Here is a 27143-nt window from a genome sequence, read left to right as displayed (position 1 = left end):
CAAGTTTAAGATAAAGCTCTTGCACTATTTTTCATTTCATTTTAATATTTTAAATCGTAATTAGACGATACAAGTTTCAGATATCTAGGTTTTAAATCACTGTTTATTTACCTAAAACTTGATTACATTTTCCCCTTTATTTGTAGCATATCCAAAGGTCAATCATGTAAAAGAATGACATCATAACAAATGATCGCTGTTTTTATTAAACACGACAGACAGAACCTACTTTCTTCGGGAGCCTATTGGGTGTATTTTCTCTCACGAGTCACTTGTTGACACTAGACTTGCGGCACTTGTGAATTGTGTTTATGCCAAACGAATTTCTTTTAAGTAAAGGAGGCCTTTTACAAACTCACACGCGGGTCTTCCTTGTTTGGGTTTGAGGCGGCAATATACACTTTTTTTTTTTTCTTTTTTTTTTTAAAGAAAAATCGATGTCTCCTCATGCATTTGAGATATAAATCAGTTCAACCTTCGACCTTGTGGTTTCGATCATGATAAAGATCTAAGATCAAAATAAAATGTATTTGTATTTAGAAATATGTTTATAATCTAAGTTTAGGACACTTAATAATTGATCATATTTACTAAAACATATTTACATACATACAATACAATACAATACAATACATAACTGCACTTTGTATTTATTTGAGTTTTATGTTTGGGGTTTTATCGTTAAAGAGTCTAAAGATCGCCATAACTAACATAAGCCTCTGTGCGTAATTACGCACCGTTATTGATATCGTTAAAAATCAGTAACGTGCCTTAATTTGGATATTCCTTAAAAAAAAATAGCATGAAGCTGAGCATTGCAGTCAAACCCAGTATCGGTGCTCATTGATATGGAGATCTGGGTGAATAAGACGTGGGTGTAGCAAGATAGAAAAGAGGGGTGTGACCATCTCAAAAGTTTTCTTCAATGGGCTACCTGTTGAGGCTCCGGGCGCTGTGCATAAATACTCCTCCCTCTGAGAATACGGTCAGTCCTGAGGGAGAGACACAGAGACGAAATTAGGTTTTGGGAATCTGGTTCACGTGGATTATGAACGCTTTTGGACACCAACCTTCTAACCAGCAGACCAGCCCTATTCAGCACCACAGCGCCCAGGACCTCCTGGACATGGCCGTGTACTGCGATAACTACGGTGTTTACCAACAGAACCTTCACCACCATCACCCTCAGAGGCCGCCGGCTCACCCCTCCACCTACGGCATCGGAGAATACACCTCCCCGTCCACGAACCCGTACCTTTGGCTGAACGGACCGAGCATCAACTCCTCTCCCTATCTTCCCGGGAACAACGGCACGTCCTACATTCAGTCTGGATACGGGTCGAACCAGAGGCAGTTCTTGCCGCCTCCCACCGGGTTTGGTGGGGCAGACTTGGGGTGGCTGTCCATTTCCAGCCAGCAGGAACTCTTCAAGATGGTCAGACCGCCTTACTCCTACTCAGCGCTCATAGCGATGGCCATACAAAACACACAAGACAAAAAGTTGACTCTCAGTCAGATCTATCAATATGTAGCTGACAACTTTCCTTTCTACAAGAAGAGCAAAGCGGGATGGCAGAATTCAATTCGCCACAACTTATCACTGAATGACTGCTTCAAAAAAGTGGCACGGGACGAGGATGACCCCGGTGAGTCTTTGGGTTATTTTGTCAAAATATATATGCGTGTAAAGAGATGTTTTTTTTTTTTTTTATTGGACTCTGCTTTAAGAATTTGTTTGAATGATGTGTTATTGAGGCTGTTTTATTCTTGACAAAAGTCTGAAAATTCATGAAAAATGTTGATGAAATAAGTAGGGAACTTTCAATTTAATGCGAAATGTTATTATATTTTTAAAGATGAAAAAACCAGACAATTGAATTGTGTACGAAAATGAACTGAAAGTATGTTATCCATATTTAACCCTATGTTTTGGTGACTGTCATCCAGGTAAGGGGAACTACTGGACTCTGGACCCCAACTGTGAGAAGATGTTCGACAACGGGAACTTCAGGCGGAAGCGAAAGAGGAGAGCTGATATAAACGGAGCAGACAGCAGCGCTCTGCCCGTCAAGTCAGAGGACGGCCCGCACAAGCTCTCCGACACTGCGAGCCTCCTGAGCTCCTCCCCGCCCAGCCTGCACGGATCCCCGGCCTCCACGGAGCCCAAGTCGTCCCCGTCTCCCTCCGCGGAGCACAGCCCGTGTTTCAGCAGCTTCGTGTCCAGCGTGAACTCGCTGCTGGCGGGCAGCGGGTGCAGCGACGGGGCCCGGGGCGGGGAGCGGGACTACGGCTCCGGACATCACGGGGGATTGCCTCAGACCAGAGAGGGCATGTCTGGACTCGGTTCCTACTCGCCCACGTTAATCTCTCCTCTGAACTCTGACAACAACAGAATGAACTATTACACATCCGTACAGAGCCTATCCAACCACTTTAGCGTGAACAACCTCATATACAGCCGGGAAGGAACAGAGGTGTAGAGTGTCTGTTTTGGACTGGTCATCGAAAAAGTCGTTTACCTCTCATTGGTAACCTTCTAATTTCTTACTGTAGCCTACTGTTAATACTTGATACTCATTTCCTGCTTTGGTTGGTCTCACTGTAGTAACTTACTTGCACTGAAACTAAACTGGTGTTTAACACTATAACCCTTCCACCATATGTGTCAGTGTATTAGAATGGAGTATAAACTGCTTCTGCTTTGTTATAGTTATCCATATGGTGCAACAGACATGTTTATTTGTAGAAAATTGTTCCAAGTCACAGGGAGATCTGATGGGTGCATATTTTACTTATTTTTTAATACGTATTGTAGCTGCTCGGTTGGACTGACCGTCTTAAAAATAAAGACGACGTCCATGTACAGAAATTATTTTCCTAAGAAGAACCATGACATGTATGTTAGACTGAATTCTGTTTTATGTTTTATTTAAACTCATGTTGATGTTTGAATAAAAGTCATTTATTTTAACTCTATATTTAAGTGTCATTTTCCTTCTTTTGTGTCGTCTAACACCCATGAAGAGAAATAACACACAACTCCACAATGGGCGAGTTGAGACAATGTTTTACATATGTAATTATATTCAATTTAAATGGTCATTTACAAGGCATCTCTCCTATTTGAGTCTTGGTTGTGAAAATTTCAGTCCTTAAAAATCACTGTCCTATTGAGGGTTGTAGCTGCTTTATAGGATCATTTAACTGGTTCCACATATTTTCAGATCAACTTTATTCTGTGTGTGGTAGTTTTATCATCCCTTGAAAGGCATCAAAAACGTTTAAGAAGTCATTATTTGTTGTTGTACACATTTGCATGCGGAGCCCTTCTCTGATCCGTCTTTCTTTTTTGTAGATTTTCCAGTTAAATCGGCTGTTTAAAATAGTCCGGCGACCCCTCTGCTCTCTCTGTATCTTGCACAGTCTCAGGCCCAAAAAAAGCCCAACAACATTTTTAAATTAGGTCCTTAAATGCTCTATTGTGAGCAAGGGGTAAATAAACCCGTATAAATGCTCCGTAGCCTGTCAGGAAATCTGAAGTCAAGTGGCTGTAAGCAGTAAAGTGTGTAAGACAGAGACATTTTCCGCTTGTCACTTCCAATAGCCCCATTAACAAGCAATCAGACCTTTAACTTACTTTCACGAGGTTCAGAAGTTCAGCTTTTTGTCTGGGCTGGATTTAACTGAGACTGCGTCTGATTCATTTGAACCGATTTCTGAATATTCCACTCGTCTCCCTCTATTCCCAAAGTCTTGTCATGCAAAACGCTTGTTTGTGTGAGACCTTTTTTTTGTACCGCAGACCGCTGTGGAAGAGCATCCGCTGAACAGTTGACAAGAGAGTTCAACAGCATGTAATGTGATTTTGTTGTGCTTGTGACCCAAGAGACACAACAGAAAGCCTGCTGTTGGGAGAAACTATTAAACAGGCCATGCAGAGGAAATGTTCAGGGGATTTAACACCCTGTGTCAGTTTTATTTTCAAACAATATGGATATGCACGGAATCAAAGCCTGTAAATAAAAGGAAACACCTCTTAATTGGTTGATAATTGAATTCACTCAGGCGCTCTGTGGTCTGGAATAAAAGAAAAATTAATTGACAAGACTTTCGTGTCCTTGGTTGGAACACAATGGAAGCTGGCAATTCAAGAGATCCCCCCCTGAGCTCAAATGAAAATATTGAGATCTGAAGATCTGGGAACAAATTATCTCCCGCAGGCCACATTTCACTCTATTATCTGTGGAGCAGGACCCACGGATCAGACAAAGAGGATTTTTGTCATACAGGAACAGGTTCTCACAGTAACAAGTTTTCTGTTGAAATCCTCATCACATACAGTGAATAGAGGACATTCAGAGGCCTTTTAGTTCTTATTACTGTCATCTCTTGATCCTTCAGTTTAGTTTTGAACTTTTTATACTCAGTGTAATTATTAGGACCCAATAATTAAGTAGTATTTAAAAATTTACTTTATCAAGCAGATTTAGAATGTATCTTAGTACACTTAAGTATTTACGCACAATTTTGAGGTACTTTTATTCAAGTATTTTCATTTTATGCTACTTCACATTAATTACATTTTGGAAGCAACTTTTTTTTTTTACTGTACTATATTTATTTAACTTAGTCGCTGTCCAGATTTAAATTACCAGTGCAAAATATAATCAACTAATACATTTATCTGTATTATATATATTGAGTTACCCTGCAGTTTATATAGTAGCTAGACCCCCACCATTCCCAGCTGCAGCATTAATGTTGCGAGATATTCAGACACAATAATCATTATCCAATAATATAATACACTATAGTATGCCGTATATTATGCTGAAATATGCCATTCTGCATATTTGTACAACCACAAGCCTGCATACAAGTAAACGAGTACATCCCCTTGCTTTTCAAATTTGATTCAGCCCTCTCCTTTGTCAGAACTGTAATGCTCCTTTGCCCCATGCCTGAAGGGCACATTTACCTGGCCCACATGAATATCAGTCAGGCCACCATGTCTCTGTACTGCCTGCTTCAGGGCCCCTGGCTCCGGGGCTTAAGGCCCAGACCCATGCAGTTGGAATACCTCAGCATAAGGGTGGCCCCAGTCTCCACACATGCCTAGTGGGCTAAACCCATAATGAAGGGTTTCATCCTCAAAGGGTCATCTCTCCAAAGGCGAGGTTGGCTCATAATTGAAGGAGTCAGTGTTTCAGAACTGGATTATTTTAATCCTCTTTCTCTTCATGACACTAGAAACAGCAGAAAGCCATCTAGTTTCAACTATGGAGAGCAGGGACGGTTATTTCATCCATCTACTCAGTTTTACTGACAGAGAACAAATCCAGAGAGAGAGAGAAAAAAAAAAGAGCAAATTCATAAATAGAGCTGTTTTGACTTAATTTTGTTATATCCCAGACAGACCAGTTTGGGACCTCGAGGGTTGTTCACAGTAGCCAGTGAGTGACATGAGCTGGAGTGATGTATCACCGCTGGATAAACTCAGCAAAGTGAGAGACTTGACTCCCATTAGCTGTTAAGCGAGATCACAACTGATAAAAAAGCAACTAAAACAAGAAGACTTGCAAACGTCCCTCCCTCCAAAACCTGCTTTTAATTTGCAGATTGTTGCCATGTCATGTGTGCTGTAGACTTGTTTCTAATGGTGTAGAGGCTTAGAGTAACTTTAAGATGCGCTTTGTATGGCAATTTGTTGGTTTGTAAAGCATTCAGGGTTTCAAATAAAAAGATATGTATAGAGCCTAGTAATTCTCCACAGCTCATATAACACTACCTTACAGACAAATCTGGGGTGAAATATGAAAAGGGAGACTGTGCGTCTGACCCCGTTGAAGAACATGATAGCTCAGCCATAGGGGTACTGATTACAGTCTGGGTCTACCCTGAAATTTCACATCTGTTTGTAGCAGTCAGTGGGCATTATAGGGATAATTTCTTATATTACAGCTCAATCTTTTGAGGAAGTTAAATATTTAAGAGAACAATATGATGACAGCTTCTTGGGAAGCAACTATACGGCTGTAAGGATGGGGGGCACCTCTCTACGCTGCACTTTAAAAGGATTGTGTGTGCAAATGATAGCTGAGGAGAATGTCTATCAATTGGCATGACCTGATTCGGTTTCATCATTCCCCATCCGAGGCCCATAAAAAGCCTAATGTATGGGGCGATAACGGCATGGGATCCCCGCTCTGGATGAGCAGCCATATGGATTATTTTATACAGAACAAGAGTCATTGAGAGCGTATGAAAAATGTGGAGACACCTATTCATGCACCACTTGTCAAACGCTTCACTTTGTTTTCTTCTTTCTTCTTTGTTTTATTTCCAATTCAGTTTTGAGTGTATTATGTCTACGGCCACCAAATCAACTGAGACTATTAGACTGTTACTTGTCAAATGATCCAAGTTTCCTGCCATGTGATTGGTTGTTTTTGTCGTACGTATAATTTCTTTAATCGTGTTAAGCTTGATTGTCTCTCCATTCCAGCTGTGGAAACAGGCTCATTTGGAAATTATCGGTGAGCACAGGAAGGGCAGCCACTTCAGAGCCCGCGAGGTTCGCCAGCTAGAGCAACCTGCTGAAAGAGTCAAAGAGATACAAGGATTAACGGACTAGAACGAGGCCCAGTAAATCCACAGCCAGGGCCTGTCTTCACATCGCTCTGTCTGGAAAACCTATCCCCAAAACAATGTAACCTATCCCCCACTCGCTCTATCGCTGGAATATATTTTGACAAAGTCTTTGTTCTCACATTAGGGAACTGTAGGCAGATCATCCTTTATCCGTGACCTTTGTCATAACAAACCATGGCAGTGGTTTTACACAGTGCTGAGAAGCCAGAAAAGAGAGTTCCTGTTTCTAACAAGTTATGGGCCTTGGAGCCAACCTTATGTATTAAAAAAGGAATTCTAATATTTAAAGAAAATATGATTTTATCACAGTGGATTATTTTTAATAACTATATTGTCCAATAATCCCAGTACAGTGAAAGGCTTACTCATAAAACCTTCAGTAAATCTGCAACCATTCATCACCTTCATGAAATTCCAAACCATGACCTTATGAGAACAATATCCAGAGTTCATGGAACATCAATTTCTATGTGCAGTGCAGCAGAACAAATATCTGAGTAACGGCCAATGTGTAATCATTTTAGCTTGGTTCAAGGACCACTTAAAGTCTTGCACATGATAAGGTTGCATTTGACCCGTCGGCACACACACACACACACACACACACACACACACACACACACAAAAACTCACTATGGTGAGTGCTGCGACGTGTGAATAAGTTAAACTACAAAATAAGGAAGAGAAATAACCCTGTGTTTTTAAAAGCTGAACCAAACAGTGTTCGTGTCTGAGGGGAAAATAGCATGTTTGGTGCTGCTGACGCTCTGCAGTGATACCACCCGGCTTGTAACACCTGCATGCTGTCATTACCTGCTCTTCACAGACAGGAAGTGGTGACAGATGACGGAGGAAGTGGCTACCCAGAGGGAATCCATTTTACCCGCTCCAGCCTGGACTTCTGGTGGCCAGACGGAAGTGAGGAGATCATTCGGTACTCAGGGGATCCTCAAAATAGCTACCTCTCTCCCGCTTGTCAGTCACTGTCAGTCGTTATAAAGGAAGCTATCTCTCAGTCTGAACGTTACATCTGATGAAGTTCCTGTTGTTAAAAGACACAGCCCACCTGGAGACACGTCTTGTTGCGCATCATTTGGAAACACGTCTGTGTTTTGCTGCGAAGACGCTGCAGAAGCAAACAGGGATACGTCTCACGTGTTGTTCGTGAGCTTCACCTGCTCTCGTGTTGCTTTATTCAGCTTCGCTCCTGTGTGATGATGGTGCATCTGCCCCGAGGAATTCGCCGACTGCTCCCTCCCAAAACAGCACTCCCCCGGCCCTTAATGAGACCCCCTGCCTCCTGCCTCTATTATGAGGGATGAATACCAATAGAGAGACAGGAGAGGGGAGACAGACTGAGCCTCAGAGACCTCTGGAGCCCACCCTGGCCTAAACCCTCAAACGCACCCCTGACAGTCAAATAATGAGCCCGATCAACATTTAACCAAGTTTTCACCATGTAAGCTGCAGATGATCTATGGCTGAAGGGTCTAAATGATAGTCTTTCAAAAGGGACAGGCATGCCCCCCACCCTTCAAATTTTCCTTTTGTGTTTACCACTAATCCCGGCCCACACTTCAAGGCCCTAGCTCACTTCTGAGGCAGCTGCTATCATCCTAAAGAGGAGGGAAAGAAAGGCAGCGCTTTTCAACTGCTTTAATCAACAAGATGTAGTCCTATGATAAGCTGATCACCCCCTCCAGAATGTAATTATACCACAATCAGCTATTAACATTGTTACCGTTCACGATAGAGAGACGCCAGGTGCACGAAAATCAACTTGGCTGGTGCAGCAGCAATCCAAGAAACAGAAAAGAGATGCTCATTTGCCAGACAAGTGTTCAAACAAACGTGAGCAAGTGCTGTCTGTTGACTCTGGTATTGGAATCTATCAACCCCAAACAGCTCGTATGTCAACTATAAACACACGACATGCACCGTCTCTGGGGAGACTTCGAGTCTTCAGGCGCACCGCTGCTGCAAAAGCTCCTCTGTTAACACTCTTGAGTTGCGTTCACTGTATCATCATCGCCGCGGCCGCGTTTTGTGACAAAAGCGTTTCCGTGCTGCTGGAGTGCCGTGTAGCTCTAACTCCTGTGATACAGTCAGTTCCCTGTTGTCATGTGATGGCATTCCAGCGCTGTGACATAATCCAGGATGCACATGCACACGTGCACCCATGCATGTTTTCATCTGTGCGTGTGTATCCACTCCACAGTGTCGCTGACAGCACAGCTGAGAGGCTAACATCATCCACAGAAGTGTGTTGACATGCCCCCACTTGACAAAGAGGCCTTTTTTTTTATTATTCAACATGAGAGAAAATAGGTTTTTACAAGCCTGAGATAATCTGAGGCACACAAATCAAAACAGTGACAGGGTACGAGTGCATTTAGACCATGAGGTAGGGAGGTGGGGTGATTATTCTGTGAATTACTGGGTCATTGTCGTGCCCATGGGTTGACTTACATTTATCTTAAGGAGAAAACAGAATAGCGGGGAACAATAAAGAAGGACCAATAACTTTTTATTAACTCGAGACGTAGAATAGAACATTCTGAAATGAACAACCCGGAAACAACGCCAGAGCAATACACCCGCCGGTCCACCAGACAATACCGTCTCAGTGTCACGGTTTTGATTCACCTGAGCGTGAATACTACGCAGTTAGGTGTTTTGTTTTATCCACACAATCACCTCCAGCCTTACACAGATTTCAAAATGTGTGATACTTTTTCAAATCAACTCCATCTCATGTCCTCTATCTACTTTTTTCATGGACGCACGGCTCATGGACACACTGTCATGGTATCCTCTGGTGGACTGACGGGTGTATTACATGCGTTTGCGTGATACTGTGCTGGAAATTACAGTGGATTGAGTCACACTATGTATCATAATGATCATGTAGCCTGCTGCCAGTCTTGGAGAGGAAAGGTCTTATCTGCAATAAAGAGCTGGTGTTAATTTAGTATAATGTAGCAAAAACTCATATTCATTTTCACGATATCTCAGCCTGTCTTGCTCAGCCATCTTCTGTTGCAAATCAGGCTGATTTGAAGATTCTTGTTTTTCTAAATCCCTATTGCTCTCAGCATGGAACAGCTTTTTAAACGCATGTCACTACGACAAGAAAGCACTGAACAGCTCCTGGATCATTTTTTTGTGGCGGCATGCTACATTTTTCTTTAGGTTCCTGTTATACCAGAAAAATGATCATGCTTGTTGCTATAAAACTTTTATATAATCATCCACTCTATCAACCTAATTGACCGTTCATAAAAATGTTGGGAGACACACTTTTTTATTTACTTTAAACTGCCAGGGACCAACTCACTGACAGGGACATCAAGATTGATGGCATACCATCTTAATTAGTTGGGTCAGGCCCTGGTCAGATAGCTTTGTGCAACTGTCAGTGCCCCTCCCTTTATAAATTGTGTAATTATCTCTTTCATTACACTCGGCTTTCAGGCTACCTGATAGAATTTAAAGAGAGGTGTCACTATCTCTTTTATCTCTTATCATTATGCTAATGGTGCTTGTGACTAGCAGTTAAATCACAATAGGGAGGGGGGGGGGGGGGTTGAACAGGAGCTATCAAGGTAGTATGCCAGTCTAGCAGACGATCCCAGTCAGGGACCTGCGTCTGCAGGGCCATGACATGTCTACAGGCCCACAGGGGGATTCAGACCAGGAGGGGAGAGCCACCATGGGACAAGTCCTGTCGGGCAAGTCCCCCTGACCTCCATCTGCATATACCAGTGAGCTGTTCAGACGCATCCTCCAGAGCCATTTGAATGCGATTAGACACTTCACAAATGAGCAGACAGAAGCCGCTTTGTTTGGGTCTACCTCGGGTCTCCTCTGGTGTGGTGGGACATGTGTGGCCGTAGATTTTTCTAAATCCCCCTTTTTGTCTTGTACCTGTGTTAAGAAGCAGGAGGCTTTGCAGTTAGCATTCAGCAGTGCCAAAATATGGACCCCATAGCTCTGTAGAAAGAATGTGACGAAGGCGTAGTGACAAGTGGTTAATTTCTATTCTGTTAAATAAGCCAGGCACACTGTACTCTGCGTACATGTCAACACCGGGAGCTTGTATGGGTCACACACTGATGATTAAGTTTACAGCTTGGTGCTTTTGTTTCACTGAATGAACGACCTGTACAGGATGCATATCATCTATCAGTCATTTTACCAAGGAGAAAGTCTTAACGTATCATAATCATCCATGTCTTAATATACTGAAGTTATCAATTCCTCAGTAGTTATTATTCAATAAAGGAGAGGGCCTACAGAGTGGCTCCACAATGATGACACGCTGTGTAAGTTGAACTGCTTCTACAATTAGATCAGGCCATATGCAATAAATATAATGAGGATGAATCAGATAGTTGTTCTGTTTTTAATGGAGCGTAATGGTATGAGCGCTGACAGCGTAATAGCCCTGGCTCTATTGACTTTTCTCATTACACAGCGGCAGTGGCCTCGTCCAACCACTATATTTAACCACTGCAGGAGCAATCATCTCAGGCCCATATTACTGGACAGCCTTTAATGAACAGCACAGTCATCAGGCGTTTAGATTTAATGAAAAGAGCCACCTGCTAAAGTGCATGGACAGACCTCAGAGACGAGCAAGCGTTTGAAATGATCCTCAGATGAATCATCCTACTCATGGACATAATTGATGCAATCACGTGTTTTTTTTAGTTTTTTTTACAGCTGATGCATGAAAGCGCCCTTGTTTAATTTTTCAGCTGTTAAAATCAGATTGCTTATTGACAGAGCTTTTAATAAATCAATCAAATACAGAATAGAAGAAGCCATGTTATGATATTTTTGTAGATAAGGCTGTCATTGTAACAGCACAAAGCCGTGAGCAGACTGATCAGGTGTACGGTGTTGTTTCTGATTAACAGCCAAACTCATGCCAGAGCTGAGGAGCTGTCAGCGTTCCTGGAAGAAAGAGAGAAGACTGCGCTCACAAACAATGCTTATTGCGTTAGACGACTCTGCCAAAGTCCATATCATATAACCCAACATTTTCCAACAAAGCTCAATCTGCTCATTGACTCTGACACCGTTTAATAAGTTTGATTTGGATGAGGAAATAAACGCCTGGCGTAAGTGGGAGAGAGGATTCTCAGGATATTGAAGCGTTGGCACTGGCTCAGAATCGCTAAACAAGCTTTGTGCATTCACTGATTATTTGCATTCACCTAAAATCCCCTTTTCGCTCTCTGGTGTATCTTACAAGGTTATTGTCCTCTTACTATTCCTCTGCCACCGTTGGAGGGAAAAGCACCTGCATGTCAGGCTGGACTCTTATTTACAGTAAACAGCATCAGAGATCCACATGTGAGATGGATCAAAAGTTTTACATACTTAATCACTGTCAGGTGGTCACTGTTGCTAAATTATCCTCAGTGTACAAACTTCTGAGTTGTACTCCAGCTCACAAATTTGGTCACATGAGCCTGAGTTTCTCTCTGACCTCTCGTGTCACTCTCATGAGTCTTTTGCAAAACACAAAATGGTGAAAATGAATGAAAGAGGAATAAAATCAAATAAATAGGTAAACCCCAAAATAGTGTACAAAGATATATGTAATATATACAAAATATAATGTCTTGTTTTGTCACTTCAAACCATAAAGATTTTCACTTTACTATCAAATTAAAAAGAAAAGCGGCAAATTCTGACATTTTAGAAGTAGCCATTTGGTAATTTTGGAAATTACAGCTTGAAAAAGTACATTAATGATTATTCTATGATCATAGTTCTTTTCATATTGATTGACTAAATGATGATGACCAATGACCAATCAATTTAGCTCTAATTGTATTGATGAGAGCACAGAAGGGTTGTCAGATTTGATTCTTGTTTATATCATTTTCATGTAAATGAAAATGCTGATTTTTGTGTTGTTAGGTTAGGTAGTTACTTTATTAATCCCCGAGGGGAATTTTTTTTTGTTGTTTTTTTTTTGTTTGGAGTGTCAGTATAACAGAACCCCAGTGGATCAGTGGCTGTTTGTTTTGTCACTGCTGGTCCACTGCCCTCACAGACAAGGCCTTGTTTTCCACTGTGTACTGGTTGCTTTGTCATACGTGATGGCCGGCTGGTCTTTGAGGCCGTGCCAGCTCCTGAACATTTTGAGCTGATTATTTTGACATCTTATGGCAAGTAGAACCCTCTTCTCAGCGGGTTGTGCTTAAGCACAGCGAAGAAGCATTCCTTTGTTAAGTGTTTGTGTCACACTTAAAGGATTAGAAGGCATTTGAAAAGCACAAGGAATAATGTTTGGAATCACCTACTGAATAGTTTTACCGCTCAGGTTATCCAGGCAATGAACCACAGATTTATTTATGAGGTAAGATTAGCAACTTTGCAAGAATACAGGGAGCAAATAGTCCTCAAATCAAGGTTTGGGCACTGTTCCAGGTGCTAGCAGGGGTTCACTGTATGGTACAGTATGTGTTACCCATATGATATTTTATCCATTTGACAGAATGTACGTTTATGTTCCCATATTTTATAGTTTCTGTCAGGGTCATTTTAAATCCCCTCACCTGTATCTCACGTTTAAATCTTCACATGTAGGCATGTCTGAGTGGAAAGTGGGAAAAGGCACGCTGGGATAAATCACTGTAGACATTTCTACCTCGATGGTTCCCATACATCTCCGATTTTATTGTGTCTTAGGATCCTCTGTCTTTATGCTGCCTTGGTATGGGGAGGTTTTTGGTTTCTGGATGGAGGAAGGACAGGGAACGAGGGCCTCTGCTGGGCAGGTTATGGCACTGATTACTTAAGCATAAATACTGCGTGTAAAATGACATGAAATAAACAGGAACAAATTTTGAATTGTGCACATCTCCACGTGGGAATTGTTTTTTGTTTGTTTGTTTTTTACTAGCAGTGCTAATAAACGGTAAACTATTTCACATTATAAAGTTAAAACATTTTCTCACTTAAACTCTGCTATCTAGCTATGGAGATCATTTTGGTTTTATTTGTGGACATTTTAAAACTTCTGCTTGCAATCCATGACAGTGGATTGCCAATATTTTTGGGTGTTCATTGCATTTAACATTTCCAAGATCACCTTCTTTTTCCATTAACTCTTTCAGTTACTGTGGATGATTGACAGATCTCAACATGGATAGGAAATACTTGGATATTAACATACCATAATACAGTTTTATCTGCCCTCTTGTGACGAAAATGAAACATGAATTATGCAAATTTAAAGAATTTTTTTTTTTCAATGCTTTGAGCACCATATATTAAACTGCATTTACTTCAATTGTGTTTTCACGAGTTTAATGTAAGTTGAGTAAATCAATCTTTAAACACACAAAACTGCATTCTGATAAATAGATTGCGTAAAAGATCCTGAGTGAGAGAACTCTAAGTGTCAGTCATGTTCTCCAGTTTCAGCCCTGAATGACTGATCAGCTTTGAATGACTGAGGCGAGATGGACATCACTCAGGGATCCTCAGGGGAAGAAATTCCTCCGAGACTTAGTGTTTTTTCTCGCTCTTCCTCACAAATGAGTTCCCAAGCCATTTCCATTAAGAGAATTGGGACAGGCTTTTGGGGAGCTTCACAAAATGTATAAGCAGCCAAAGGGCAGGGTTTTGTCAGACAAACCTCTGAAGGTGTAATCCATAGTGTTAAGAGCAGAGTGGCTGACCTTTGTTTTGAACTCTGTCAGTTTTTCTCACTGTGAATTTGAATTGTATCTAAAAGTTAGAATCAATTTTGACCTCTGATGGGCCTTCGAGTCCAACTTTTACTCATGATTGCCGGCAGGCAGAGTGTCCAGCTTGGTTATAAATCACCAGAGGAGAAATGAGTGACATGTCTCAAATGTTTACATGCGGCCCCTATTCTTTTGCTCAGGATCTGAAGGGCAGGTTGGCAGTGCAGCTTCCCCCCCACTCCCCCCCATATGACTTCTCAGAGGTTGTGTTACTGCGTCCATACATCACCCTGACACGGGTGCACTCATTGAGACGGACCAGCTAGACCCTGTCTCGGGATGATGACATATTTGCCATTCCACTCAGTGAGGTGTGTAGCATCTTATCACTCTCTGATCACTGTCACACATCCAGCAGCTGAAACCATACATATTGTCCGGCCACTTTAGCATTAATTCAGAGGAGATATGGAAGAGGATTTCACGTCTTTAACTTCATGCTGTCTTATAGTGCGTCATAGATGTTCTAATTAGTGGCGAGACCCTAACACGAAGGCTTCGACATGGATACTGCCTTGACCCTGCCTGGGAGTCCTCTTCAACACGAGTTACCCTGATCCTCCTGAGGGTAATGGAGGGAGGAAGAATGTGGAAGGAGGAAGTAAGTTTCCTCCAGGCAGATTGCTGGATGGAGAGGCTGAGAGACGGACAGATGACAATGGCGGGGAGGCTGGGGCCTGAGTGTCGCCTCAGGGAGACCTACACCCCGCTACATGTTGGCTCCGTCTGCTATGCTAAGTGCACCGAGCAGAGACCTTCACAGCGGATTTGGCAAGGTGATCCCTTCACCCACCCCCCATCCATCTCCTGCCAGCCCGCTCCCCTTCTCCCTCCTTCCCTCTTCACCCCTCGCTCCTCTTCCTCCCTTCGTTGACACCCAGCTAGGAGGTGATGAGTTGACACAGAGGGTGAAGACAGCTCTGGGGGTGTCATCTCCGCCATTACCACTTTTGTATCTTTTCTGTGGTGCTATAATAATAGATGCAGGTTTTGTTTTAGGTAATAGCACAACTGAGTAGTACATTTTTATTTTAAAACAATTTTAATTTATTTTGTGTCCATGTCTGTGTTTTTTCTTGTTTTTTAATTTTTGTGTTTTTTTGTTTTTTTCCCCATGTGTCATTAATATATATGTATGCATATATACCAATGTTTGCATGCATAATAGCCTGACTAATACAACATTTTTGAGGCCCATTCCAAAATGTATATGAAGGAGTTTAAAAACATCCAATATTGACATATCGGTAGATAGGTTTGTTTAAACATAAGCACAAGAAGCTATCTTAGGTTTGTTTTTTTAACTTGGCGTGACCGTCATATCACGCCATTGTAATACACCTGTCAGTCCACTAGAGGGTACAGTGCAACATTTTGCCTCCCCTATGCATGAAAAGTAAGTAGGTTAGGTTAGGTTAGGTAGCCTTAGGTTTGTACACCAAAACCGCTTGATTATAGAGTTAGGATAAGATCATGGTTTGGGACCAAATTTGTACATCACGCAAATTACTTAACATACGTTATGTGAATTAATTACATGTGTTATCCACAGTTTGTTCCATCCAACTACATTGATGTCCTCCCTACTACAACTTTATCACTCTTAATGCTTCGTCACATGACTCTGGTCATGCATGCGTATGCTTTTGATGCCTCAGGAAGGCCTAGCTGATTAAAGAACTACCTTAAAGAACTTCATGTTTTTTTTTCAGTTTACTTCTGTTTTATGTAGATGCAGCTGCTAATTATTAACAATATATTGAGTGCATTCACTTTCAGTTTTACATTTAGCTAAAGGGATTTAGGTATTCTGGTCAAACGTTCTGATTGTGTTTCTTGCTCAGTTGGACTTTGCTGAACAGATGTTGTGTGCCCCCAAATCTTATTATGTACTTTAGGAATGGTGTACAAAACTACAAAAATAAGACCTAAATTGTTATAAACTACAATAATCCTTTAATGGACGGAGGTCATGGTTGTGGTGAGCAAGGGGTCAGCTGCTTTCGCGGGCTGACAAATTGTTTCATACACATGCAAACAGGCCTGAAGCCCTCCTGATCCATCCAGCAGTCAGACACCATGTCTCCACATCTGACACAGAACATCACCTCCTGTAGAGAGGCTGCATTGTTTCTTATGCAGGATTTGGAAAGGCAATATCAAGTTCTGCCTTTCTCAAAGAACCTCTGTTTTATCGGAACGACAGACAGGTGATTGCAGCTTTTAAGACTTATCACAAGCTGAAATGCCAAAGCAACACGGCCGAGGAGACGTGGAAACCTTGGTGATGAATGGAGGAGAAGTGTAGGAGTATTGAATTGCAGCAACATTCCTAAACGTAAACTTCAACGATTGAGGCGCTGTGGTAATCTGTAGTGTCTTATGTCCTGGTTTAAATCTCTCTCTTTTTACTCTCATTGCTCAAGGTGTTGATGTTTAGCCGCATGACTTGACAGATGAAGTTATACTCCTTGTGACAACAGCCCAAAGTTTTTTTTTGGTCTCCGGCAGTCAGCGTTGTAAATTTCAGGCAGGTGTGACAATGATTGACAGCCTTATGACAGAGCTTTACGAATCCTTTAATCCGTTCGTGAGGCTCAACAGGCGGCACTTGATGCACTTTATTCCAGCACCTCTCCCCATCTGGCTTCTGTAAGAGACACTCAGTGCCGTCAGATGCTCTGAGAGCCTTGACAGGAGCTGATGACATGCAGCATTGAGATCTTTTTATGACATGACATTGCATCATGGAAATTCCTTTAATGTAAAGTATCAGTGTGACACATAGAGACAAGAAACCCCTCTTTAATGTACACAGCATGTTGTGTTTACTTCTTACCCTTTCCTTCCTTTTCGTGTAAAGCAGCGGAATCATTTGCGCAGAAAAGTGTTTTGTTCCCAAACAAGAGTAAGGAAATACTGTAAGGCAGACTAGAATTTATATGTGCTGTCCATGGGCGCAGACTGCTGGAATCTCTGTAGTTTTATGGCCATATGGATTGGAGAACAGCTTGCAGTCTGTGGCTGAGTGTCTCAGTTACAAACCAGTGTCTGTGATCTATGGATTCGTGTCCCACTCCAGTGACACTCTGAGCTCCTCCCTCACACAGCAGCCTTTTATCTCTCTGAGACACAGATCAACCTTGAAACTGTGAACAGAAAAAAAAAAGTTAACAGGTTTTACTTGTGTTACTTAAGTTGTCAGTGTTTCCTGTAATATTACAAACGTATTTCACATGACTATTTCATGAGCAGGAGATCTGATTTTTAATTCAAAGCACACTCATTAATTCCCAGATGTTAGGTTGCGAAAATTTCAGACTATTGCTGTACTACAATCTTCAGACAGGGATTTGTTTCATTCTGTGGATACAGTTATTGTATACTGCCACCTTGTGCAAAGCTCAAGTAGCTTACCCTCATAAGAGGTCAGATTCCTGTGAAATGTATTTTCATTTAGACCTGTTGTTTTTTGGGGTTGCCGAAGATTCTGGTTATATTTTTAGGTAAATGTCCTTTTATCATGAAAATAAAAATAATGGGGGTTATTCTCAGTTAGTGAGTTAGTCAAGCAACCGATGCAGCTTGGAAAAATGAGCACACTGCCCCGGGACAAGAGCAGTTGTCCCCCCTACTGTTCTCTGCAATATCTCTGCAATATCTCTGCAATGACGTGTGCGTATGTTAAAAACTGAAAAAAACTAAAACAAATGTTGAGGACAGAGGGACACAGGGAAAAGGGGCAGAGTTTTATTTAAAGTTTGTTTATTCAGTGTGTGCTGGAGGTTAAGCAATGTCTGCTATCCATCTATCCCAATTTAAAGTGAAGAAAAATGAGTGCTTAAGACAGAAATAGGTCACATACAGCGCCTGTGTGGAATAAATGTGTAATGGCAGCTATAAATGACATAAAATCCTTTAGAGTATTTATTTTTGATAGGATAATACTAATGTATAGAGTTCATATTTTCTCACATTTATTTAATTTTTTTTTATCTCTCGTCACCTGTGAAAACAGTTGCTTTGTTTTCTGTAGCAGAATTGATTAACAGTGTTGATTTTTCACTCCCCTCTGAGACTGACGGTTGTTGATGTTAACTGTTCCTGTCTGTGTTCAGGTCAAAAGGCAGCAATCCAGTTAAACGGGGTTTTGTGTCAGCAGGTTAACTGTGTCCCTCTGCGTTGCACCCACTGATATATATCACACCTGCCAATCAGGACCACATTAATCAGCAGTGGTGTCAGGCAGCATGGGGCAGAGAAAGTGCTCGGCCCTCCCCCCATCCATCATGAAAAGTTTCATTTGGCATCACATGTAGATGTTTTTTTGGTTTTTTTTTTTACCTCACAGACAGAAGGGGTAGTAAAATTCTGCTCAGATTGATTAGTTCAGTTTGTCTCAATCGTGGTTGGTGAGACTGAGCCGGATACCCTCTCTGTCTTTTTCCTCTGTGTCTCTGTCCCAGCCAGGTAAAGTGGAGAATTGGCTTCAGGTGATTTGGAGAAGATCTTATCTTCTGTTAACAGAGGAATGACACCATAATGGAGCAGCAGGGGTGCAATTACCTTTTAGCCCTCCTCCTTCTTCTCCTCCTTCTTCTTCTTTTTCTTCTTGCCTCCGCCTTCACCTCAGCCTTCACTGACAAATTAAGATTAATGACGGAGATAAGTAAGGAACCTGCCTACCGTCCAATATCACACAGTTGAGTGTGAGAGCACAAGTACAGCGAGGAACAGACTCGAAGCCAAATGTAAAAACGAAAATACAATTTTTTTTTTTAAGGCCAACCCTTAATTTGTATTTGTCATGTGCCTAATCATCCAAGTACAACTTGCAGTGAAATGCAGGGTCGCCTTTCTCCACAGACTGAGTAAATAAAGTGTTACAACATAGGAACAATTTAATCCAGCAAATATAAAATTCTAAGACATTTCAACCAATAGACAATTATTTTTAGCTTAATAATGTTTAATTCTTGAATTTTTCAATTCATTCATTCTTTCATTCATTTATTAATCCATCAGCTATACCCACTTTACCCTGTGCAACGTCACTCGGGGCCTGGAGCCTATCCTGCTGACTGAAGGACAGGTCGCCAGTTCGTTCATTTGAATAATTTTCAACATGTTTTATTGTTACTGTTGTGTCTTATACCTTTAGGTGGATTTATTGGTGCTTCCATGTAAAGCACGTTGTAACTTTGATTCGAAAATATAAAAGTATAAATTAAGTTCAGCATTATTTTTTAAATTCTACATTTTGTATTTATATGTCAGGAGGATAATTCCTAAAAAAAAAAAAAACTCGTCCATTCTATGTGAACTATGTGAAAAGAAAAGAAAAAATTATAGGAAAACAATACCACAGTGTTGAAGAGCAATATTTCAAACATAAACAACCATATACATGTGTAAATGTGACGTGTCCGTAATGTGTTGTGTCTCAGCTGTTGCTAAGATGTGATGTCAAGACAGAGCAATTGTGCCATAAATGTTAATTGCCTCAGAAAAAAAGCGACACACCTTTAGAGACACACTACAATGGAGGGAAAAGGTCACTTTATTGGTATGGTGACATCAAATATGGAGGATTTGGGGCTTGGCTGAATTTTTCTGGTTAATAGGCACAAGTGTTTCTTTGTATTCACAGGTAAAGAGGCCTTCTGAGGTGCTTGTGAAAGTGTTAAAACAAGTGTCTTAGAGCCCCTACATATAGACACCCACCCATACTTCTCAGTATGAAGTCAGCTGCCAGAGGTGGAAGGAGACCCGACCCCTTCCCCCCTGTCCACTATACCCCAGCACAGTGGACTCTACGTGGCTGAATGTGAGCCCCCCCTGCCCTGCAGCTGGAGGTGTCTGTTTCACAGGCCTCTGTAATACGGGACCTGGAAGGATAATGTTTCACAGGTACAAAAGTTTCCGCTTTAATCCTATCACACAGAGTGAGGGGTCAGGGTTTAAGGCTTCCACATAATCCCAGGTTTATCCATTCTGATGAGCTCCGAGACAGAGAGTAGGCAGAGAGGAAGAGATTACTGGCCATCTCTAATTTTATTCAATTGATGTTTGCACAGCAAACGGCAGGAGGGGTCCGTTGGTAGCAATTCAGCTATTCCGCACCTCAGCGCACACAGAAGAAGATTGTAATAGATATAGTTAAATAGCTCCTCTGGCAGCTGTTAAACTAGTTGGTGTTTACAACTGAGGAATCTTATATCAGTTTAAAATGTCTTTAAGGAGCCCTTTATTTCTTCTCATGAATAAAGTGTGATAATGGTATGCACTGTAGTGCATATATGTGTGACAAGTGACTGGAAAAATAACTGCTTTAGAAATCAAGTCAAGAAAAGTTTTAGTATTTAGTTCATGCATCTCTCTTTTTTTTTTTTTAGTAACTAGCTGCAGCCTGTCAGAGGTCAGACTGATGCATTTTAAAAGGTGAAAAATAAAATAAAAGGGTCTCTAATGGCTGACAAATCTGTGCTGTCTTGTGAAGGGCTTATCAATTTCACAGCAGGCGGCTTTCCAGTGAAACCTGCTCTGACGTGGCTTCCTCTGGAGAATACAACCTGTCACAGCTGCAGGGTTACGTCAGACTGCATTGTACAGCGACATCAATGTTTTGGCTGGGTTGCTGCCAGGTGATGGAATATAATAAAATAATATGAATATTGATCACTGTAATTCAGTTTGGACCAATCAGTAAAGCTTTACACTTAATAAGCATGAAACTTCTGCACCCAGAAGTCATGGTGGATTTTCTACAACGCTAACAGAATTTCTGTCAGGCCTGAAATGTTTTGGATTCATTGTAGAAAGCAGGTATTCTCAGAAATTTAATCCATATTCACACTGACGACAACAAAGCAAATTGCTGCATCCTTCCACAGGTCCCTTGAAGTGTGAGACTTGAAGGAAGAGTGGTTCTTTTGAAGGTAGGTACAAGGCATTGCGGGGCTGAGAGGTGCTGCAGAGGGCATGTCCAAACAGACTTTCGGGCCCTGAGTGATGGGAACACGGGAAACAGGTAACCGGACACCTCGCCCTTGCTCTCATGTCAACACAGTCATGTGAATCACAGCTGTGAGTGTCTGAAGATCCGGGAGACAATTGACGCCAGCTCTCAGCAGCATTTATCTGAGCTGCTGCAGAATCAGCAAGCTTTGTTTCCATCACTGTATTTGTCACCATTGGTTGTGTCTTTTTTTTTCTTCTTCATCCTTTGAAATGGATTAAACAGACCTGTAATATATCTTTGTCTCTCATCAAGGCTTGTCCATGTTGATCCCACATGGAAGGGGATACAGTTAAGATGCAATGCATCACTGGAGTTTAAAGGGCTCGACTTAAGCACTGCCTCTACCATGAGCCGTGAATTGATGAAGGTAGGTAAAGTAATCCATGTGGCCTGTGTCAGTGATTCACACGCTACTGTCCCAGGAGGTGATTGGGTCGTTGCTATTGGAGACAATATGCGTTAAAACTAAAGTGGATCACCTAATTTGAGAAAATATAAATTATATCCACACAATGATTCCGCCGTGACACCGGAAAACTATATGTTGTAATAAAGAGTACTTAAAGTATTTAGTAAGTAGTTACATAAAAGTTATGGGTTGAAATAGAGAGATGACAGTAATACAGAAATTGTATAAAGAAATGAAGCCATTTGAAACAGGACAGGTGGTGCTGTGAAGTACTCAGGTTCATCTGACAGATCTGTGGGGGTACAGATGACAAAAAGGTTGGGAGACGCCGGACGTTCCCAAGTCTGGAATTTCTCGGTCATGGAACCGTATATGAGAATCTCTGGGTGAGCCTTAACGCTCCCTCCTGGAGATGTAAGATTAATGAGCTATTTAACTTTGCATTCTGTCTTTTATTTGACAGAAATATCACAGAAAAGTCCATCGATTGTTCTGCCAGTAATCTAAAATGCCTGATGAAAGACTGAAATAACCCGTGTTATTTCGTAAAAAACAAAAATCCTGTTCTCTTCTTTTTCTGACTGAGGATCGTGTAGGTGGTGACTTAGTTGTCACGGTTTTGGTCTTTCTGTCTCTGGTATTCCGTTTTTTTCTGTGTCATTCCCTCCACAAGAGGTGTCTCTGTGTCCAGTCTCCTTCCTGCCAGGCCCACCTCACCTCCTCCCTGTTCTCCAGTCTTCTTCACCTGCTGCCTGCTGGTCAGTATATCTACTACAGTGTTCATGATAAGTTTTTGTCATTGCACGAATTTTAGGCCTTCATTTCCTCGGTATTTTTGTCTTCCTTGGACTCTTCATGCCCAGACTTTGGAATTAGCCTGTTTTTTTTTTTTGTAACTGCACCATTCTTTGTGAGTAAAGCTCACATTTGCTTCCCATCAGCCTCAGTGGCGTGTGTTGGGTTCTTTTCCTTGACTCAACTGTGCAAGGGAAAGGAGGACGACCTCTTTTTGCATTTACATCCTCTCAGAGATAGAGGGCAGCATACATCAGTGAATTCATCCATTCAGCTCTTCCCCCGAATTTTGTAATTTTACCCTTAGATTTAAAAAAATAAATACATTTACTTCTCAACTACATGTGAACCAACCTAAACATTTATTTATGTTTACTTGTTTTATGCAAGCTGTTGTTTCAGACACATAGCAAACAACAAAGCCCTTCAATTTTTGGATAACTGTTGATTTGTAAGATATGTTTCGTGATAATTTCATTATTGTTTCACTATGAAAAATAGACTTCAGTTCCATCATATTCAACAAAAAACATGATATTGTTCACAGGCAAAATAAATAAATGGTTTACAATGTAAATAAATGTTAAAGAGATTTTAATCAAAACTGATTTACGTACTTATATATTTCAGTAAATGCTTTGCATTGTGATAACTTTATTTTAAATCTGATTAAAACAACAAAAGTAATGCAACAGCTGCTTATAATTAACATTAAAATAGGACATTGTAAGCGTAAGATATTTGATCACACCTTTTCTCTAACATGCCAAAACTAAATGCAACAAATCTATTAATTATCTTTGCAGTTTGAACAAGCTGTACACCCACATTTACTTTACATACCTAAAATCTGTAATCTTCCATTGCTGTACATTTCATCCCAAAGTCTTGATGAGAAATCTACCAGTGTCACTGAAAAGCTGACTCCGTTGCCTCTTTCCCACTAATACATCATAATCTCCTTGGGAGCATCCTCTGTAGGCCGCTGCTGTTCTTGTTTGTGTTTGTAGGCTGCGTTGTTGTACGCATAGATGAAGGCGATGGCAGCGAGAGAGAGCACCGTGTACGGGATGATCAGGTAGTATCCCACCTTCATCGCTGAAGACTTATCCTTCAATTCCACAGGAATACTTTCCGCAAATTTCACCACCAATTTTTCTGCCATGTTGGTCACATAGATGTTCAGCACATATATGATGAGAACCACCACAGACAAGCATGCTGCAGGAGAGAGAGTACCGTTAGTGATGTCACAAATGAGACACAAATTATATCAGATATTCCGATAAACTCCCCAGCAATTCTACCTCTGTTACTGCCTGATGGTTTCTGCTCTAATATTCGTGTCACTTACCGCTGAGAGAGCTGCAGGTGTAGACTCCAATGGGCCCCATGTAGGTCTGATACGGGTTACTGACACTGTTGTAGAGGCAGAGAAGGATGCTGATGGCAGAAAACAGCAGACACAGGCTCAACAGGCACAAAAGCAAAATGTGCAGGACCACAGGGATTCCTCCTTCTTCTGACAACACAGGAATCACTACACAGATACACAGACACAAGCACAGTACAAGAACATGAGGGTTATATAATTTCATACAGCTTACATGCATGATGCAGTATTAGAGGCTGGTGAAACCGTGTGAGCAAGCTTTAGCTTTCGTAAAGAATATTTGGTATCCAGTCAAGTCTTGTGATAATGTGCAGTATTTGTGCATGTATGTATTTATTTAGGCATGCCTTGTTTTAAAGGGTCAACTCACCCAATATATAAAAAGATTCCCTCATTTACCTCTAACTGTGTTTACGTTTGCAAGTAGTTTTGGTTGTATTTGCCTTCGTTTTGAGATATCCATCTCTGAGTTTTCACCGGAACTACTTTTAACAAAAGAAAAACTGACGACAAAGTGTTCTTTGTATTATCCAGAGTAACAGGGACACTGCCTCTGGGAAGACATGCTGCTGTTCAATTATTTAGATAAAACATTTTCAGGAGGCAGGAAATCTCAGAGACAGATATCATCGATTCTGGAGGTATGTAAGTGAGACAGAGAGAGAGAGAGTGTTTGAGTCTATTTCAATTTGGGAGAGCTCGTCCTTGGACATTTACCTTCAAATTCATCAACACCTCCAAATTGGGGGCAGAGGTTTCTGCTTAACATTCCATTAAAAAGGTCCAACTTGATCGTAGCATTCCCAGTGCCATTTTCATTTCCAACTCTCTTACACGTCATGGTCGTCTCAACCCACTGTCTTGACATGGCGAACCCCATCAGCCCGACAGATATGGCAGTCATCAGTCCACTGGACATGAAATGCAAAGTCTTCTGAGAGGAAGGCATTATCGCTGTGTTCCAGTTAGACTACTTGAATCTAAATCCCACCGTCTCTTCTCTGAAGAAAATCTGTTGAAGCCTGAGAAGCAGATTAGGACCCTGTGATCCTCTAAAGATCCGGTGCATGAGTTACTCCTGGGTGGAGAGAAATGTTGACTGATGGTCATAAAATCTCTTGTTTATGACTGTGACCTTTGGAAAGGGAAAGACACAGCTGGCCGTCCTTGCAGGGACACCAGTTTCACCAACATGATAACTGAGCCACGTTTGGTCTCAGGCTGTAAATGAAAACCACCCTGTTGTCTGAATGTACAGTGATGGGCTGGTACTACTGTAACAGTGGCTTCTGAATTTAGCTGAGTTCGACTGAACAAAACAACTTCAGGATATGTAAGAGACATATTTGAAAAATAATCTTTTAAAATTTCTAGTTTCTTTCTGTTCACACCCTCTGCTGCATTCTGAATGAGCCTGTTCACAGCCTTGGATTCAAAGTCCTGTTCTTGATGTTGTTGGAGCCATACAACTTAGATTAATTATTTACTTTAAGATTACTGGAAGAACAATCGTAATCTAATCGAATGTGTTGTCAGCGAAGCACAGACTCATGACAGGGGTTGGCGTCATTTCAAAGAAGACATGAGCACATGTTTGGTGTATGATTAAGTGTTGTAAGTCATATTAATTCAAATAATACAATAAATAATGAAGAAAATCCCAGAGAGCATGGATTTACATGTGTCATTGCACACTGAATCCCACATGGTTGGTTCCACCGATTCATTTTATGGCACAAAATGAAGCTGCTTCATGAGACAAGACGGAAAGAGCGGGTTATGTTCTGAGCATTGATGGAGCAATAAAACTTTATTATCACCTGGTTCCTGGTGTTGACAGATAAGAAGCGACAACAATGAAGAAAATCTGTTTTGCTCTTTCCAATCCCCAAAACGGCAACATAATCAATTCTTATAATACCTCTGGGTTTAATTGAAATTAACAAATAGTTCAGAACTTCAGCATTCATTTTCTACTTAATTAAGAATGTTATTTATTTAAGTAAAGGTTTAAACAATGATATATAAATTTAAATTTTCATATTTAAAAAAACAACAAAAACTACTTGTTTCTTCACCAGCATAAACCTTATAGATTTTTTTTTTTTTTTTTTTTTTTTTTTTTTTAATCCAGCAGCAATTTAAGATTATACTTATAAAACTAAACCATACAATTTAGGGACAAATTTGAGGTCCTCGGGTCTCCAAAGGAAAGCCGCGTGTTGCAATTAAGTTTGTGACCAGACTGTGGCTCCCTCTCTTCGTCTAACAGGCGGAGGATCCGTGTGGACGCTGACAGCCAGTGCTGTTTTGTCGGAGTAAACACAAACTCCTCCTTCCCGGTGACAGGCGGCAACACTGAAGCGTCGCCTCGCCTTTTACAAGACAATCTGCCCTCAGGACTTAACGTTGAAGCCATCAAGGTGAGTGATAAGATTACTTTGTGTCATCACGTAGATCTTTTGAGTCCTGACACTCATTGAACGAGCGGGAAACGTCAAAATTCCAGTCATTTTTTTTTTCCGGTCACATATTTGTGTTACCTGTCCGTTACGCACAGCAAGGAATGGCTGATGTTTTTTTTTTTTTTTTTTTTTGGACGAACCGTCCATTTCAGTTGCGCTTTTCAGCTTTAATGTGATACTGAATACATTCCTCGTTAAAGTCGCGGTGTTTATTGCATGATTTTGGAGCTGTGCCTTTGACAACCTGCAGCGACTTCAGTCAACCCGGTGCGTCAACGTGGGTTATTGGATCCAGCGTTTGGAGTTGTGTCTTGATCTCCTGTCTTGGTCTTTTTTTTTCCCCTACTCGATTCTTTTTTTGTTTGTTTTTTGCATCTATCACGCTTTGAATCATCCTTATTTTCTAAGTTACCTGACTTCTTGTCTATGTGGGCTGCAGTTGAGCCCGTTTCAACATGTCGCTGAACAGAACATTCAAATATCATGGATGGATCTGCTAAGACTTGTCACCGTGGGAGGACTCAGCTTTTTTAGTTATGCCTTGAGATTTGACTCGTGTTTGATATTTGGTTGATGAATGTCATGTTGGCTGCATACCAATCACATTTTCAGCATGGATTGTAATCATCACTGGACA

At 41.2% G+C, this 27143-nt stretch overlaps 3 protein-coding genes across 3 annotated transcripts in view; 2 read left to right on the top strand and 1 right to left on the bottom strand.

Moving 5' to 3' along the window:
• Positions 1-1048: 1048 nt before the first annotated feature.
• Positions 1049-2542, top strand: foxi1 (forkhead box i1). The gene is made up of 2 exons (XM_069159838.1): positions 1049-1646; positions 1948-2542. Exons 1-2 carry the CDS (start codon positions 1049-1051, stop codon positions 2478-2480), a joined length of 1131 nt encoding a protein of 376 aa, XP_069015939.1. The 3' UTR covers positions 2481-2542.
• A 2798-nt stretch (positions 2543-5340) lies between these two features.
• The window catches only part of entpd1 (ectonucleoside triphosphate diphosphohydrolase 1), a 101753-nt gene continuing 79950 nt past the window's right edge, over positions 5341-27143 (top strand). The window contains exon 1 of the mRNA XM_069160363.1: positions 5341-5356. The gene's annotated coding sequence lies outside the window, so the exon portion shown is untranslated. The remainder of the gene's footprint in view (positions 5357-27143) is intronic.
• LOC138204862 (clarin-3) lies at positions 23592-24990 on the bottom strand. The gene is made up of 3 exons (XM_069160422.1): positions 24759-24990; positions 24003-24188; positions 23592-23869 (listed from the first exon to the last, which is right to left on the bottom strand). Exons 1-3 carry the CDS (start codon positions 24988-24990, stop codon positions 23592-23594), a joined length of 696 nt encoding a protein of 231 aa, XP_069016523.1.

The sequence above is a fragment of the Embiotoca jacksoni genome, unplaced genomic scaffold (assembly GCF_022577435.1).
Source record: "Embiotoca jacksoni isolate LCO1_2020_lvr unplaced genomic scaffold, fEmbJac1.0.p SCAF_26, whole genome shotgun sequence".
NCBI lineage: Eukaryota > Metazoa > Chordata > Actinopteri > Embiotocidae > Embiotoca > Embiotoca jacksoni.
This window is presented reverse-complemented; position numbering and strand designations above follow the sequence as displayed.

Coding starts and splice junctions, on each gene's coding strand:
- LOC138204862 (XM_069160422.1), bottom strand. CDS start 24,990: ATGCCTTCCTCTCAGAAGACTTTGCATTTCATGTCCAGTGGACTGATG. Junction 24,189..24,758: donor AGGTGTTGATGAATTTGAAG/GTAAATGTCCAA, acceptor GTATCTGTGTAG/TGATTCCTGTGTTGTCAGAA. Junction 23,870..24,002: donor CACCTGCAGCTCTCTCAGCG/GTAAGTGACACG, acceptor TCTCTCCTGCAG/CATGCTTGTCTGTGGTGGTT.
- foxi1 (XM_069159838.1), top strand. CDS start 1,049: ATGAACGCTTTTGGACACCAACCTTCTAACCAGCAGACCAGCCCTATT. Junction 1,647..1,947: donor ACGGGACGAGGATGACCCCG/GTGAGTCTTTGG, acceptor ACTGTCATCCAG/GTAAGGGGAACTACTGGACT.